At 43.6% G+C, this 17,182-nt stretch overlaps 1 protein-coding gene across 1 annotated transcript in view; it reads left to right on the forward strand.

The window, feature by feature from the left end:
- The first annotated feature begins 6,572 nt into the window (after positions 1-6,572).
- LOC147734927 (zona pellucida sperm-binding protein 1-like) overlaps positions 6,573-17,182 on the forward strand; it is a 111,750-nt gene continuing 101,140 nt past the window's right edge. Inside the window, exon 1 of the mRNA XM_086953688.1 lies at positions 6,573-6,768. Coding sequence (XP_086809814.1) covers positions 6,573-6,768 — 196 coding nt within the window. The remainder of the gene's footprint in view (positions 6,769-17,182) is intronic.

The following is a 17,182-nucleotide window of genomic DNA, read 5'->3' on the forward strand; positions in this document are numbered from 1 at the left end:
GGGAGGACTTGGCAGCAGAAAGAACTTTTAAAAAGTCTGTGTATTCTAAGAAATATAGGATCACCCCTCTTGGCTTCTGTGGGGGAGAAGCAGATGAGGAAAGGCGGCCCTTTGGATGTTAAGCATGTTAAGCATGTTAAGCATGGTGCCCTCCGGCATATGTAGAACTTTAGGAATGAAAGACTTGAAAAACGTTAGGGGGTCGGACCCCGCCTGTCCTTCTGCAAGTCCGTAAATATGGAGATTATTGCATCTATTGCGATTTTCAAGCTCCTCGACTTGGCGCTGAAGAGTAGACACTTGAGATTGTAGAGGAGAAAGCTTGTCACAAATAGCAGTGATGGAAGAGATAGAGTGTTCAACTGCAGTGACTCTGTTATCAAGTTGCGTCCAAGTGTCCGTGAGGACTTGAAGTTTCGCATTCGTTTCTTCCATAAAAGGGCGTAATGCCCTAATCTCTTCTAATAAAATCTACAATGAAACAGGTGACGATGATTTAGGCGGAGATGGTGTTTTCTGCTTAAGACGTTTAGTCAGGGATTTCCCTGAGGACGTCGAAGCAGGGTCAGGAGCCGCCATGTCGTCTGCTGGAAGAGACGTAGAAGAGTCTTGTAGATGAGAGAATTCGGTAAAGAGCTTCGAATTCTTGATGAAGATGTGTTTATTAGATGGCTTCGAAGGAAGAGTGCCTTTAATTCTTCCCATAAAGAAAAATAACAAGAGCGAGGCCAAAAAATGAAGGGATTGTGAGGAGGGGGAAAAGTCAAAATGGCCGCCGCAATTAAGTCAGTCAGGAAAGGCTGGAGACATGCAAGGAAAAACTAGACGATATCCATGGAGGAACAGTCAACCAGAAAAAATAAAAAGCGGTAGAAGCAAAAGTACCATAGTCCTTCAGAAGTGTATTGAAAGTCGGCGAGTCAGCGCTGGTGAAGAAACAAAATGGTGGTCGCGAAGCAGCGACAATGACAAAATAATTCACATTGCCTATAAAGGTATTATTTCACAGCAAAAAAGACCTCAATAGTCTGAAGAGGAGGAGAGAATGTTCCGACGACCTCACATCGCGGTTTCAGCGATGAAACAGCATGAGAAGATAGTAGTCGCCCGGAGTTCCCGAGGAGCTTCACCCGGGCACCGCCATTCCCGTCGGGCGCCAAGCCACGCCCCTGTAACGGAGAAACTTTAAGTGGATTTCTGAACAAAATGCCCAGCCCACTATGGTTTCCATCTGGTGGGGGGCAAGGTGTAAAGCGTTAAACCCAGAAGGGCAAAGAGAGACTAAATTAGGGGATGAGGCCAAGAAATCAAGGACTCATTGATGAAAATCAGGTCAAATTGGTAACTTAATAAAAGTTTGTGCACCTCAGTAAAATGTTTGACCAAAGTACAAGTAGTGATAAACGCTCAATGTAAAACACAGGCATGCGAAGATTGTTTACTGGTTGAGATTTTTGAGTCCCAGAATTGTTTGCAACAGAAAGCTGTTAAAACAGGATCCACTTGCAACGATGATAAAGATGATAAAAAAATTGCACATCAAAAGACACCTTAAAGCGGGGCCAGGAGGAGGGAGGAGGAACAAGAGGCTGTACAATCTGAAGAGTGCACAAATGGATAAGGATCCCACGCAGTTGACTAATTCATAATTAAGTTCTCAGACAAATGGCTAGTATTGAGTGAAAACAATGTTTTGTGGGTATAAACTAGAGATAGAGGACTTGCCGGTTAAAAGAAATCACATAGCTGAAATGGAGCTATCTCTGCCTTCTTTGCAAAGAAAATCTTTGGGGCAGGCCTGTCACCTCTTCCGAACATCACCAACCAAGTTAAAGTATGTTTCCAGACATTCTCAAGGCGGGTCAAATTCTGCTGCTCCTCAAACAAGATTCCCTATCTAACTAAAGTAAGATCGCTCACCTGCCATTCTTGGGGAAGGTCTTCAAAAAAACTGATTTCCAATTCAAGAGAAAATCAAATCCAACATTTGCTAGTCCGGCCTTTAGATAACAATGCACTATGAAGACGGGCACATTCCAAGTGTTTGATGATGCTCTTCTGATCTTCTTAGTTCTGTTCGATCTTTCTAGTGCCTTCAAAAGTATCAATCACCAAGCTCACCTTAACATCTTCCCATTCTGAAGAGGCATTGCTAAGATCTGCCAGCAATGCTTCATCTCCTACAGAAAAAACAGATCCCTGCTAGTAAAAGAGGATTCTTCTAGTTACAAACCCATCCTTGGTCACCTGTGGTGTCCCCAAGACTCCGCTTCAGTGATCTTCCACTCCTATACTGAACCCCCAGGAGTACTGAAAGATTGCAAACATTCTGGTATTCACCAACATACAGTTGACACCACGCTGAACTTGAAAATATCTTCAGACTATGATATTGAGAGCCTGGAATATTGTCTCCCAGATCTGTTGACTGGGTGTGAGTGTTTGATTGGTTCAGATGCTCCATCCATCACCACCCCCTTTTGGACCGCTTTACCACTATTCAAGCACGGACGCCTAAACCATTCCTCAAGGTGAATCACAACATAGCAGAATGTATACTGCTTACCAAGGCAGCAAACAAGGTGTAGAGCAAGAAAGGCTATCAAAGACGAATCCTGGCACATTCGCTACCTCAACTCACTGACTGCACTAATTGCCACATGCAACCCAACTTCAACACCTACTTCACACACAGGAAGAACATTTGTGGGCAAAATCACTAAATAGTGGGCACCATAGTGAATGGTTCCAGGCATTATTTAGAACTCATGAGCAATAATGGTCCCTTGGCGTAATAAACGAAAATATTCCCAGTCTCAAATGGCACATTAATGTCACTAAGCAATATTGAACATAATTAACTTGAGCTAGTAAAGGATAACACTGGACCCAGGCAGTAAGGAGCATCAATATTGGCTGCAGGCAAGAATGATTATCAATGTCCTGGCAGTAAGGAGCTGCACTGACTCCAAACATAAATCAGTATAATTGGCCCCATGCATTAAAAACTATTAATAGACTCAAACATAATGTGCCCCAAGGGACCCATTATTCACGAGCAGCAGTGGCCCCAAGCTTAATAACGGGTCAACGAAAACCTTAAAAAAGTGGAACTGTTGGGTATTCCTACCACACAGAACATTATAACTTTATTGTGATTATGTTCACAAAAAAATACTTCCATTCTGCAGCTGTCTGTTTGCCAGACCTTTTGTTTCCAGTATCCATATAGTGGGCTTCGGGTCTACAAAGTGCTGCTGGGCCACGAGCAGTCTTTTATTGAGCAATATGCTCCTTTTTTAAATCGTGTTTTTAATATTTTAATTTACCAATCCAACAAGGGGGTCTTTCATATTAGAATGGTATATGTCCCAAAAAAGGCTGAATAAAATTATGCACATGCACAAATCATGAAAACTGTCATGACTCGCGCGTTACGATGTGTGGATGCCCATGTGTTTTGTGACACCAGCAGCCATCTTAAAATTAGTTGACTTTATTAGAAATCCCACGCCAAAATTGCCATCAAATGCATGCATATGAACACATGCATTTGGAAAAAAATATCTAACTCAATAACTTGTCATTTTGGAGCTGAGTCCTTCCAGTCTTGTAAATGCTTGTTTCTTCTCTTTTTAATCTGAAACACTCTTGAAACTTCCGAAGTATGTCACAATGTGAAAGCGCTGTTCTTCAACATATCTTTTCTGTCTTTTAGTTAGATATTCTTTTAAATGGAAAGACCTTTTTACCATAACTTTAACAACCTCTCCATGGCTTTTCCAGACTTTGATGCAGGACCACTTTATTACAAGTATGGATAGTCCTTTGGAGTGCTGTGTGAAGCCTAACAAGAGAAGTGTGAATACATCTTCAGTTTTATGTATCAGAGCAAACTTGATGTGGAATGTTATTTTGAACAAGTGATTTAGTAGCTTACAAGCGCCTACCTGTGCGGAAAGTACAGATGATGGACCTATATCTATTCTCATGAGCCTCTTGGTAGAAGCAGGCCTCTCACACAGCCATAGCATGCCCCCTGCATCCTTTGGTACCCCAGTGCATATTGGTGCCCTTTAACATCCCCACAAGGATTAGCGACTGTGTCTCAAACACAAGCACATGGCTGTCAGCTCTTCACCTGCTTACAGGTGACAAGCAAGGTCTTTCAGTTATGGTGAAATTGATCATGTGGGCTCCCTCTACCCTCTTTGTCCTGAAATGTTGCCATGGAGACTGGACTAGTGGACCACGTCTTCTTCGCAGCGTATCGGTGGCCCACATGCGCTGCGTGGCCCATCGCCTTCTTACCAAGGGACCTTAGAAAGTTAATCTCCTGAGGAATCGAAGCACTACAGAAAGGAGAGTGCCTGGATATCCTATTGGGTGTTTAGCTGCGCTTTATAAATCCTGATCGATTGATTGATTGATTGACAGTGGAGTGTACCCCCCACCAGGTCCTAAACACAGGATGGTCACCTGACCTCCAGCCATCAACCGTAGAAGGTAAGGTCCATGTGAATTAACTGGGAACCCCACAATAGCATACACTGCCGCCAACCACTCTGGCCGTGCCTGGCAGGCGTTGCTGATGCGCCTCTACGGCTCCAGGCGATGGGCGGCCATCACAGGATGGGCAGTTAGGGGCATGCGCGGGTGCCACCCTGGCCCCACCTCTGAGAGCTCTTGATGCACTGGTCACAATGCACAGAAACACCTGCCACAATCTCCTCTGGTCAATCGCTGGGTTTCACCTTTGTTACAGAAAGTCTGCTCACATACAATCCACGGCTGAAAGACTGTAGTAAGAATAAGAAACGTTCATAACCTGTGAACCAAGGGCACTTTCCAAGCAAGGGTAGTGCACACATTTCTGGTTAGACACAGCTCTACACTGGGAAATACCTGAGGGATTTAAGTGAAAAGAGCTGCTGTGTCTGAGGCCGGAGGTCATGAGAAAGGAGGGAGGAAAGCGGCCTTCAGGGGGCAACACGTATGGAACTGTATCGAGTGAGCAAGTTAAGCAGCACGAGCCAAGATGTGAAAGGGAGGCTTGAGCAGCAAACATGGCTGAGGCGTGCTAGAGTCACACGCACTAATGAAACACCGCAGCCCTGCGCCGCATTATCTGACAACACATCTCTGTGGTGTCCCAAGTCCTCACCGGCAGCCCCTCCAGTCCAGGGTCTTTCTTTGCACCCTGAGTCTTGTGCTCCCCACTGTATGATGGGATCAGCAGGACCGCAAGCCCCAACATGAAGCATAGCTACTCACGCGGAATCTGCAAACCCAGAGCTCTGTTTCAGCGGGTGTGAGATGTGTGGGCTCACAGCGCATCGCCTGTTATTTACACCTTTCCCTTTTCCTCATTGAATACTCAAAGACAGCTTCTGAACTATGCATGAGCTGTGCTTTTCTCTCAGTGCTGTCCATCAGGTGTGTGCACTGAGGTTTACGCTGAACTTATCCACGTCAAGCTTCCCAGGGCCCGTGGGTGATGCGCTGCTCCAGGCCAGGGGTTGTCTTTGAATTATGGGACTGGTTGTCTTGCTCATTCCATTATAAGCAGGACTACAAGTCCCAGGACTCAAGGAGAAAAACCTGGACTGGAACAGCACATCATGCAAGTTTAAACGTCTTAGATTGATTGTAGTATGATGCACTGCTCCACAGCTGTTGTGAACCCCCATGTCACATGCTGCACTTTCAGGCAGTCTTTGCTTTTAAGCCAAGAATACTTTGCATAAAGCAACATTTGACTGTATAGGGTGTTAAAAGTTAAACTACAAGCCCCACAATGCAAGGTGCTGATGGCTAAAAATCGACACAAGTCATGGTATCATTTGGCAGCTATTCTGGCTGCTGCTAATGCAGTGGCGTGTGCCAAGGTGCCACGCGGATGCAGTTAAGCTTTGTTTCACATCTGGTGTTGAATATCCCTGGACGGGTGAAGGAACACACCGCAGTGCCAGCTTCCGTGGCGACTTCAGCCACAAGCAGACTGGATACACTTAGGACATACACCGTGCATGGCCATGAGACCGGTTCCAGCCGAGTGATTTAACCACTCGGTGCATTCTGGGAGTTGTAGTCCTGATATGCCTCAATGGACCACTGTGGATAGACACACTTGGAAACAAAGATACCTAAAACGAAAGCCTTGGATTGTAAACATGCGGCTGACAATTGATCCGGGAAAAAAAAACCTGTAAGAGGGACAAAAAGAGATAAGCAGTGGGGGGGGGGGGGGCATAGTTACCCACAAGTCTAGGCACCCCAGCACTCGGCCGCTCCTGCGGTGTGCCCCCATGCAACTCTTTGGACCCCTTTGCTTATTATCATAATTATTATTATTAAAAATAGGCACTATCTCTCTCTCTCCTTCCCTCTCATTTCAAGAGTTGGCAGCGTGGTTCAGGGCGTTCCTCACTCGTGGATAGTTTCCCCTCGCTCCCTGAGTCTTGGTCTCCACAGGTGCTCCGTGTTGAGGGCTCCCCGGCCCCTTCCCATAGTTCCCGAGATTATATCGCCCTCCCCTGTCCCAGCCTTTGTTTGCTGGTTTTTTTGGTCCGATGTGGCGCGTCTGTGAGTTCAGCGGCCTCTGGCCCTGGGTCTGTCTCCTGGTTTTGGAGGCCTCTTTTCCGGACCTTGCTGCAGCGGCCAACTCGGTCCTCAAGGCGCACTATGATTGCGGGGAGCACGGCCTGCAGCTCGTGGCCTCGCTGGTGCCGTGGCCTCCTGGGGACCGGGTGGATTTCCAGATACTGGGTGAGTTTGGGGGTCTCTGAGGCCTGGGTCAGGCGTGAGCTCCGCGTAAGATTGAAATGTCGCGTAAGATTGTAACCCCGCATCCGCTTTACTGACCAACATTTAAAATCTTAAGTTACAGAAAATTCGTGTAAATAAAAAAGCTGTCGATGAATGGTATTGGAGATTTATATAGCCCTTCGTATCCCTTGTGAGGCATTGAAGCACTCTGCCGAAAGGTATCGTGCTAACCTGGCCTTAAAAGCACAAGAGGCCATTTTATCAGGACAGGTTTTGCAGTAATAGAACTTCAATTCAACTTAACATGAAAGTCAACATCTTTAAAGCACCAACGCAACGCCTTTCATTCGACTTTCTCACTTAAGCTCCCAGATCTCCTCCCATGGAGCCTCCTTGTCCTGTTGCCAAGCCGCACTCCCCTCCCCTGTGCTCCCCACCGCCAGGGGTGGCTCTGCCTTCATCTGACAGGCAGTTCCCGGTGATGCACGCATGCTGTGTAGGTTTTACACTCTGCTTGTGCGTGCACTGCTGCTCCTGAACTTGTAGGAAGGTTGAGGGCTGGATACACGCCTCCTTGTTAACTGCTACTGAGAGCGGCGTCGCAGAGCCTTGGGGACGCCTGTCCTGCTGGGGGACCGTGCTAAATGTTAAACTCGACAGTGGGCTGACCAGCAGGCATGGGTGCAAATTCAGGACGGGGAGTGTAAAAATTCAGGACAAATGGTCAAAATTCAGGACATAGGTCAGAAAGGGACACTGTTTTTTACATGCAGAACATTTTCTTTTGAAATAGAAGAACAATGCCAACATGCAGCGCTACTGATAAAACCAAGTAGCGCACAAATAATAATGTTTGGAAATGCGGTTTCAGCAAATATGTATCATTTGAACGTCAGCAAGTAAAGTGCCTTGATTTTTTTCATCCTATTAAAACTTTGTTTTGAGCAGACTTCTGAATTACAAACACGTGGTCCATTTGTGGTTTCCTAACTGTTGACATGTTTTGAGTCATTTGCACAGTTCATCGACTCCACAGCCAACCACACAAAGGAACTCTTCAAAATAGTCAAAGAATTCTCCAAACCGACGGCCAAGGAGACCATCCACCCCTCTGACTACTTCCATAGCAAGACAACCATCTACAACAATTTCAACATCCAACCTACCACCCTCAACCAGACAACCTCAACCAACCAGCCAAACCATCACCACCTGGTCACCACTCACCACCCTGACCACCTCAGCCATCATGTCTTCCATCCACTCAGGGACGCCCACTGACTGCAGACTCCACCACCTCTACAACCGCGCAACAAACCCAATCAACACGCAACTCGCCAGCATCCTTAACTCCTCCATCTTCCCAGACAGATGGAAACAGAGACCTCAAACCCCTCCTAGAAAAACCCTCCGCTGACCCAAACAATCTCAAAAATTATCATCCAATCTTCCTGCTCCCTATCTGGCCACAGTTCTTGAGAAAGCCATCAACCAGCAGTTCACCAAACTCCTGAAACAAAACCATTTAGTGGACGCCTCTCAATCAGGATACCATGCCAACTACAGCACTGAGACCTCAGTGATTGCCGCCACAGACAACGTCAGAGCACTCCTCAACCGTGGAGAAACCATGGCACTGATCCTCCTCGACCTCTCCGCAGCTTTCGACAGTCTCCAGCAACACCCACATCAACAGACTCTACAACACAGGCATATGCCAAGGCGCCCTCAAGTGGATCACCTCCTTCTTTACAGGAGACAAACCTAGCATCCCACTGCCTCCCTTCACCTCCGCACCCAAAGACATCATATGCGGTGTGCCACAAGAATGCTCCCTCAGCCCCACCCTGTTCAACACCTACATGACCCCCATTACAGACGTCCTCAGATCCCACTGACTCCACATATTCTCCTACGCAGATGACTCAACTGATCCTCTCGATCACAGAGCACCCCTCCAATGCCAAAACCAACTTCTGACTTTAATGATATGAATTTATTTCACCCCAAACATCCATTTTTTACCAACAGCCGGCTAATGAAAAACTGGGAAACAGCCATAACTTTCTAACAAATACAAAACAGCTCTTTGATGGCAGTTCATAGCTCACTGTGCTAGATTATGATTCATTTATGAACTACACAATAACTAAAAAATCTATGTAACAAAAGAAGTAACCCAATGAGCTGCGTACATCAAATACTGTATTTTGACATGCACAGTACACATTTTTTGCAGCAGGCATATTAACCCTCTGCATTACCTTATCAAAACTGCCACTGGACAAAACTCCCATCTCTTTCCAGCAGGTACATTAATCACCAGAGTTTATTGTGACACTTTTATTGTTGCCTGAAAACTGCTGGATATACAAGGAACTTAGCAATGCTTTCAAAACTACTACACTGCTACAAAACTAGCCCCCAGTAACAAAACCAGCCTCCTACCCTTCCAGCCTCCTGTGAAAATCCCGATGCCCGATACGGCCCATCTGCCAATGGTGCCCTTCACTTAGAACCTCTCTCATGGGTATTTCATTTCTTTTATTGTAGTGTATTGTATTCGCATTTTATAGCGATTACTACCCCTGTCAAAGTGCTTTTTCAGCGAGTAGCACACTACTCCGGAACCCATAAAGGATTAGTGGTGAACTAGTATAGTGTAAAATAAAGTAATTTGAGTGGTGGATATGTTGGTCAGTTATTTGGATTGAGAAGAATAGTGGAGGGATAGCGAAGGGAAAAAGGTTTGCTTTATATAGCGCTTGCTACATCTAATGGGGTGTTAAAGCATTTTTTCGGTGAGTAGCACGATTCTTCGGAACCCATACAGGGTTAGTGGTAAATTTGTATAGTGAAAATATGAAAGTAATTTGAGTGGTGGATATATCAGCCAGATTATTTGGATTGAGAAGGATAGTGGAGGGATAGAGAAGGGAACAAAGGTTTGAATTTATATAGTGCTTGCTACTCTTCATGGGGGTTGTAATGGTTTCTTTCGGCGAGTAGCATGCTTATCTGGACCCCATACATAGTGCTTGTCATGCCAAGTATGTAGGGCAGGTTGTCAGAGTGCGTTAAATCACACACAAATTATATTGAGACAATGACTCATATAAATGTGTAAGTCAATGTATAGGAAATGTTACATAAGACAATGAGGGCTACAAGGTGTAAGAGTCGGATGTCATCTATATTGGTAGGTAATATATCTTAAGAGTGGGCGGCCTGGGTAACTATAGAAACTCAGGATTTAAAACCTAACATGTTGGTTAGGATTGCTTTTACTAATAACTATTGTTTACATTGACCTATTTAGACTAACACAACAGATAGCAATGGTTTGCAAAAGAAAAGATCAGGAACGGAAACATGGAGCCAGAAGGCAGGGCCGGCACTTCATAAAGCTAGGTAAGACAGGACCCTTTAAGAACTGCCACTGCGTAACACCAAAAACAATAAAGGTCTGAAAACAGCCTTTTTTTTTCTGTATAGGGAGCACACCAAAACAAACTCCTATTTTGCTTGGAATGCTAAAAATCCTTACACCGTTCCATACCCTGGACTCGAATCAGCAACAAATGAGGAATAGATAGTGTACTCCTACAGCAGTTTTTGTGCTTCCAGTCACCTCATCAAAGTATGAAAAGCAGCCAAAGGCAGCACTGGAACCGCAGGCCCATATTGCACAGAGTTTGAGCCAGAATGGCCCTCCATGGGACGGAAGGCAGAACCCACAACACCAAGATTTTTTTTTAACGGGCCATCGTTTTCTTCTGAAATGAAATGTTCTAAATATGTTCTTTGAAAATAGTTGCATTTTATAAAGGACACCAACGATACATCTAGCACAGTGCCCATGAGCAGTGTGAAATAACGTGCCTACACTTTGCCTAAAGGTGATAATCTAAATCACTTTATGGTGGTGAATAAACACAGCATGTAATCTGGAAACACCCTTGCAAATTAGACCAAACATAGTCTTCAGCTTTATTCTTACTTAAAGTGCACATGGGTCACCACATGCCTTAACTGTCCAGACTTGCCCATTGTCATTCTGTATGTGACAATCAGCCGGCATACAGAATGACAACGGGCTCATCACAGTCTGTGAGAGGCTGGGGAGGGGATGCTTTTCAGCACAGGGAAGTGCGAGGGACCTCCAGCAGGGAGCTCTCACACCGAGGCGTCATAGAGGTGAGCAGTGCAGGCCGCCGTAAACCCCAAATTACGGACAAAGGGCATCCGTAAGAGGGATCTTCTCGGACAATGGATGTAAGGTCCAATTTACAGACCGTCCGTGAAATTTACGGACGATTGGTCACCCTACTCGATAGGTACAGCGCTAACTTAGTCAAGCGAAGGCAACAAAGAGCTGTTGAAGCACAGGAGAGGCATTGGAGGAGAGCCAGTCACGCTCAATGGCGTAACCAAACGTGAGGCCCCCCATGCAAGGTTTGCATTGGGGACCCCTCTGGGCTCAATCCGGAGCTCTCTGGCCAGAGTACTGTGCTGAAGGGGCCCTCTGGAGCGTTTCGGCGGGGCCCCCCTGAACCATGGGTGCTGCGGGAGCCTTTGTTACGCTACTGACCACGCTGACAGGCACCGCATCTAAAGATCTACTGGAGTGCTTTTGAGAAGGAAACAGCAAACATAATCCTAGATCAGCGCAGCTTTGTGAAAAGCATTTCAGGGCAGAGTCCATCACGCTGACCAGCACAGCTTTATGAAGGCTGCTGTCAGGGAAGGACATTGTCTGCAGTTATGGTAATATTTTTGTCCATATGTTAATGCTGTTCAAACTTGTATTGATGGTTCATTAATACAAAGCCTTTATTATTAGGGTGAGCGCTCTACGGAAATGTAGGTTCAGACTGCACTATCCACAGTGATTCCAGTATAGAAATGTGTACACATGTTTGCAAAGTCTAACAGTATGAAGCTTTGTAAAATGATTCCAGGGTGCTCTGACAAGGTGCAAATATATGCAGAAGCTTGAAAGCAAGATTGATGATTCTTTCCTTTCAAAAGAAAATGTTCACAGAAAAATGCAACTTGGAAAACATATTTTGCTTAATTATCATCTTTGAAATTTTAGGTGCCATTTCGTTGAAGCATCATTTAGTAAAATGTGTTGATGCATGCTAGTATTTCCCACAAATATTCATGATGGAAAACCAGTGTAGCCAGTTTAAACAAAATTATAGGAAACTTGGAAATAAACAAGCATTGCCTAAATCTATAGGTGTTACATTGGTGGTCAGCCTTTTGGTTTTGTCAATGTGTCGTGTTTTGAAATGGTTTTTGTAAGACTTTATTTTTGTGGGAGCTGCCTGGCCTTTATTATATGGCAAAAGATATTTTTGTTCTCAAAAACGACATATTACTAAATACTTAACATAATTACTTTGGGTGCCGATATGCTCCTTGTGACAGAGCAGAATGCTTTCACTCACAGTGAAGCCATCTGGAGGATAGAGAAAATGTCAATAAAAACAAAAGGTCTTGGTTAGCGCCAGACCTGAAGAAGGGTCTCATTCTTAATGAAAGTCCATCCATGGTATGTCCTTGCATTAGTGCAGATTTACGGCTTTCATGAATTCCAAGAATTTACAGAAGCAGGTCAGGAAAAGTTTACTCCCAGAAACTATTTGTGAACTGCATTTTAGCACAAGCAAATATGCATGTGTAGATTCGCTCATGCGAAAATCTGTTGTGCGAAACAAGTTCACTTTCCCACCAATATTTTTTCCCTACCCTGGAAGAATTTTTTTCTTCTGCCCTTGTCAGGAGGAACTGGTCAAGCTTTCTGTTTATAGGAAAATATTAAATGCAAGCTGATAAACTCATAAAAAAATCAAGTTAGTAGCTTTTCACAGATGCAGAAGTGCATTCCAGCCATGGGGCGCCACTGCTTACCACTACCTCCAGCCCCCAGTTTGTAGATTTGTGGAAAAGTGGCAAAATAAGGGAAATGCTAGTATTCAAATCCTACTATGATGGTCTGAGCTCTGGCATAATCAGAGAAGCTATTTATCAGAGCTCTTACATAATGAGATTGCTGCCATAATTTGTCGCTGCAATACATGGCACCAAGTTGACAAGTGGATTTTGTTACAGGACAAGTAGATTAATGAAGAAATTAATAAAGTCCACACCATTGTCTGAATATTCATTGAAACAAACTAAACGAATTGCCAGTACTGTGCAATGATTTTGGAGTTTTTGTTGAAGAGCTACTGATTGCTCTTTCAAAAAATGACCTTTCTTTCAGTCAAAACAAGTTGATGAAAAATTATTGTTTTTGTTAATCTTTATTTGGTCAAAAGTTGCTCTTTTATTTTTATATTTTAGCAGTATTTTATTTTAACAGTATTTTTGTTTTCAGCTATCTACAACAATGTACATAATACGGAGGAGGAACAGGATTGTGGACACAGGAAATGATAAATCAAGTATATTGAACAACAATTAGACAATGAACGTACAACATGGACATTAGACAACAATAAACACTAATTCATATCTAATGGGGGTGGGGCGGTGGAAGTTGGTGGCGTTTTTCTTAACTGTTTATCAAAGAAAAAACAAAATTATCTTTTTTCTATATACAATTCAGCCTATTTACAGTCAAGTAGCAGTTGGGTTCAAACCAAAAAGAGTGTTTTACATTCACCAAAAAAGCGAAGCAATCAATTTTAAATCCAACTTAACACTTTCCAAATTGTACACGTTTGGCCGCTATGCTGGCCAACCGGCCACAACAGTGGTGCCACCTAACAACAAACACCTCAATAGGTCGACGCGTTTCGAATCCTAATGCATTTAATAGGATTCTCTTCAGGACCACACAAAATCAATCTGTCAGTGTAATCACTGTGGCTTGAACGGGGAGATGAGTGAAAGGTGTTACCATCCAAGACTTTATGCGGGCATCCAAACGGACTGGCCGTCCATTATTTGTATAATTTTCTTCAGGGAACTGGCCTCGAGACTCAATCTGAGGCTGTGCGTCTTCCTCCTCCAGGCTGGGTCGCGGTTGACTGGTAACGCGATCATTAGATATGAATTAGTGTTTATTGTTGTCTAGTGTCCATGTTGTACGTTCATTGTCTAATTGTTGTTCAATATACTTGATTTATCATTTCCTGTGTCCACAATCCTGTTCCTCCTCCGTATTATGTACATTGTTGTAGATAGCTGAAAACAAAAATACTGTTAAAATAAAATACTGCTAAAATATAAAAATAAAAGAGCAACTTTTGACCAAATAAAGATTAACAAATACAATAATTTTTCATCAACTTGTTTTGACTGAAAGAGTGGTCATTTTTTGAAAGAGCAATCAGTAGCTCTTCAACAAAAACTCCAAAATCATTGCACAGTACTGGCAATTCGTTTAGTTTGTTTCTAAGTTGGGCGCAGCCTTACTGTGCCACACGCCAGACCCGTTTTGCTTCTTCTCTGAATATTCATTGAAGCACTCCCTTGCCCTGGTCTGGCAAAGCTGTGGGAGCCGGTCATGCTGGCGGGCACAGCTCAGGTGTAAGTATTCGATTGAGGTAATTGAAACCTGTTAAAATAAATCACCGAGCTACCCAGTGGAATCGGAGCAGTTTGGAGGAGTGCATAAAGTGCAATGCAGCTGAAGCGCTCACTTGCCTCAAAACGTACAAGGTGGTTTTCTGCTCTATTCTTTCAGCCAGCAGCTATGTGAACCTTTTCCCTCCTCCTATGACAATCTTCCTATTCAATTTGAAAAGAATTCTGGAAACAAGTGCAGTAGCGTAAAATACTGTGCAAGTTTTTAGCAGCCATATTTAGAGTGGGTATAACAGTCTGTGCTAAAGGGTGGTTGGTAACTTTTACATAACGCCCTGTGCTTGTATAAGAGCAGGATTAAAATAAAGTGTTAAATATACATTTGTACAGTATTGATATGCCATTTTGGGGCTAGATGCTTGGTTCTTGATCTAAATGTAGTCCTTTTATATTTGTTTCACTATGGCAACTTGTAGTATAAGCCAATATCCTCTTTTCATAAGTGATATTGGTGCCCCATTATTACCCCGGAAGGAGTGGATGAAACTATTCAAAACATATTTAGTGGCTATAGGGGTGGACAAGTTATAATCTGATTGGAAACACATCCTTCTCCATCATCTAGCTGCTCAGGGAAGGACAATCTTTGAAATTCTGGGAAGTAGCGAAGCTGGGCGTGGGGGCAGTCTGCCCTGTGCAGCACTGTTTTGGGGGGCGGAGGAGGTGTGCAAGTCATGGCTGTCGACTGTCATCACCCCGCCCCCTGAGAACAAGTCATCCGTCCCCCTCACCCACCCCCCCACCAACCCATGCTTACTGGCACTGGGGTCTGCCCCAGGTGTCAGTAGGTCGAGCTATGGTACTGATTCTGGGTGACCTTATGAGGGATAGTGATGATGAGCAACTAGATCTTTACCTAGAAACACGAAGCTAGAACAACATGTTGAACAAAAAATAAATGCTGTTCTACAACGTCACAATGTTTTTAGCAGAGTAAAAGACAAAAACGAAAAAGCAATAAGCTAAATTGCGGTACCTAGAGGCCTATCAAACACATGTGAACTTGGCGTGTTATGAGATTCCTTAATGAGTCCAATTGGTGAGGTGTACTAATAATTTGAGATTACAGGAGAAAATATTGGCTTATACCCCAGATCTGAAGGAAGCAGTATACTTCACAAAAAGCATAGAGCACACAGTGGAATGCATAAAAGTAATAAAACCACCCAGTACCAATGAAGCAGTGCAGGAAGTACACATTGAGGGGAAAAAGCCATGACGCCGTTCTAGAAATGAAACAGAAAAGTAACAATATGAGGAACAAATGTAGGTCTAACCATGATACAGAGAAAACAAGGTGCTATAGATTGCCAAGTTCTATCTATTTGGCAACCAATCCCTGTTGCCTGGCTCATCATTTTTTATGCAGAAAGTGTAACAAGAAGGGTCACTATGCTAAAAGTTATGCAAAAACAGAGTAAACCAGTACATACAGTGGGGTGGGAAGAAGACATAGGAGAGAAATTCATTTGTCCAAATTGATGCGCAGGAGGACAAACGCTTATCCCACTTAAAAAGATTGCATTTGACGGGGGTGAAATTACCATTTTGCGTACTCTTGTTCACCCTATACCTTTATAGAGAAAAGAGTGGATGAGAAGTTTACAAAAAGGGGTACAGTTTGCAAGATGCCAAAATAAGTCCCAGTGGTTACAATAAAGATTCCATTCCTTTATAGGGTATGGCCACCATGAGAATGGAGTTTAAAGAACAGTCCACTATTGGAAAGATTTGTGACCGCACAGGATGGAAACATCAAAGAGAATTGGGAATAAAGCTAGACCCAAATGACCCTGAATGATTACTCCTAAGTGAGAGGTCGTACACTAGTAATGACGTTTGCAAAGAATTCCCAGAATTGTTTAAAAACGAATTGGGTTGTTTATAAAACTAGCAACACCAGACTAAACTAAAAAGTAAGGCATTCCCAGGGGTACTCAAAGTAAGGACAGTTTGTCATCTAACGGAAGGACCCTTAAAAGAAGAAATCAAGACTTTTAACATCAAGGGGTAATAGAGCTAATTGAAAACTCAGTGGCTAGCGCATATTGTAGTTAACAACAAGGCTGGGGGTAGAGGGATCAAGTTATGTGTGGACCTCTGGGACCTTAACTCCACCATTTGGGTATATAGTTTCTCTTGTCCTAGGAGAAACAATGTTGTGCATGATGGGTAAAGTTAAATATTTTAAAGCGATTGACCTCACAGGCATACCATCAAGTTGAGCTCCACCCAGAATCAATAACTTGTACATCATTTAGAACCCCTTTCAGCACATATCGATATTGAAGAATGCCCATTGGCCTAGCTTCCATTTTTGTAGTCTTTCAAAGACTAATACAGCACATTTTGAAAGGCCTTAACAATGTTCTGGTTTTTCAAGATGTCTTGATTTATAGCAACTCAGAAATGGAACATAACCGGTCATTCTTGGCAGTACTAACCGAAGCTGGACTAACTCTAAAGTTATACAACTTTTAAATTGGGATGGGTTTGGTCGACTACCGTAGCCAAACTACCTCCAAAAATGGGATAAAACCGAAGATTGAATTGATTGAAGCGGTCGGATGCAGCCTCACATGTCAATGATGAACGCCAGTCATTCCTATGACTTGTTGAATACAAGTCTAAGTTTATAAAAATAATTTGCAGGTAGAGTTGCACTGGTAAGGGAATTGCTAAAAAAATAAAGGTACCCACTTTGTATGGGATGAGCAGTTGTAAGATGTTTTTGAGAGTATAAAATAAGCAATAATCTCTGCTCCCACAGTCAGCAAATTTGATGTGAGGCAAAAAATTATACTAACAAAGG

This window comes from Lissotriton vulgaris, chromosome 1_2 (assembly GCF_964263255.1).
Source record: "Lissotriton vulgaris chromosome 1_2, aLisVul1.2, whole genome shotgun sequence".
Lineage (NCBI taxonomy): Eukaryota > Metazoa > Chordata > Amphibia > Caudata > Salamandridae > Lissotriton > Lissotriton vulgaris.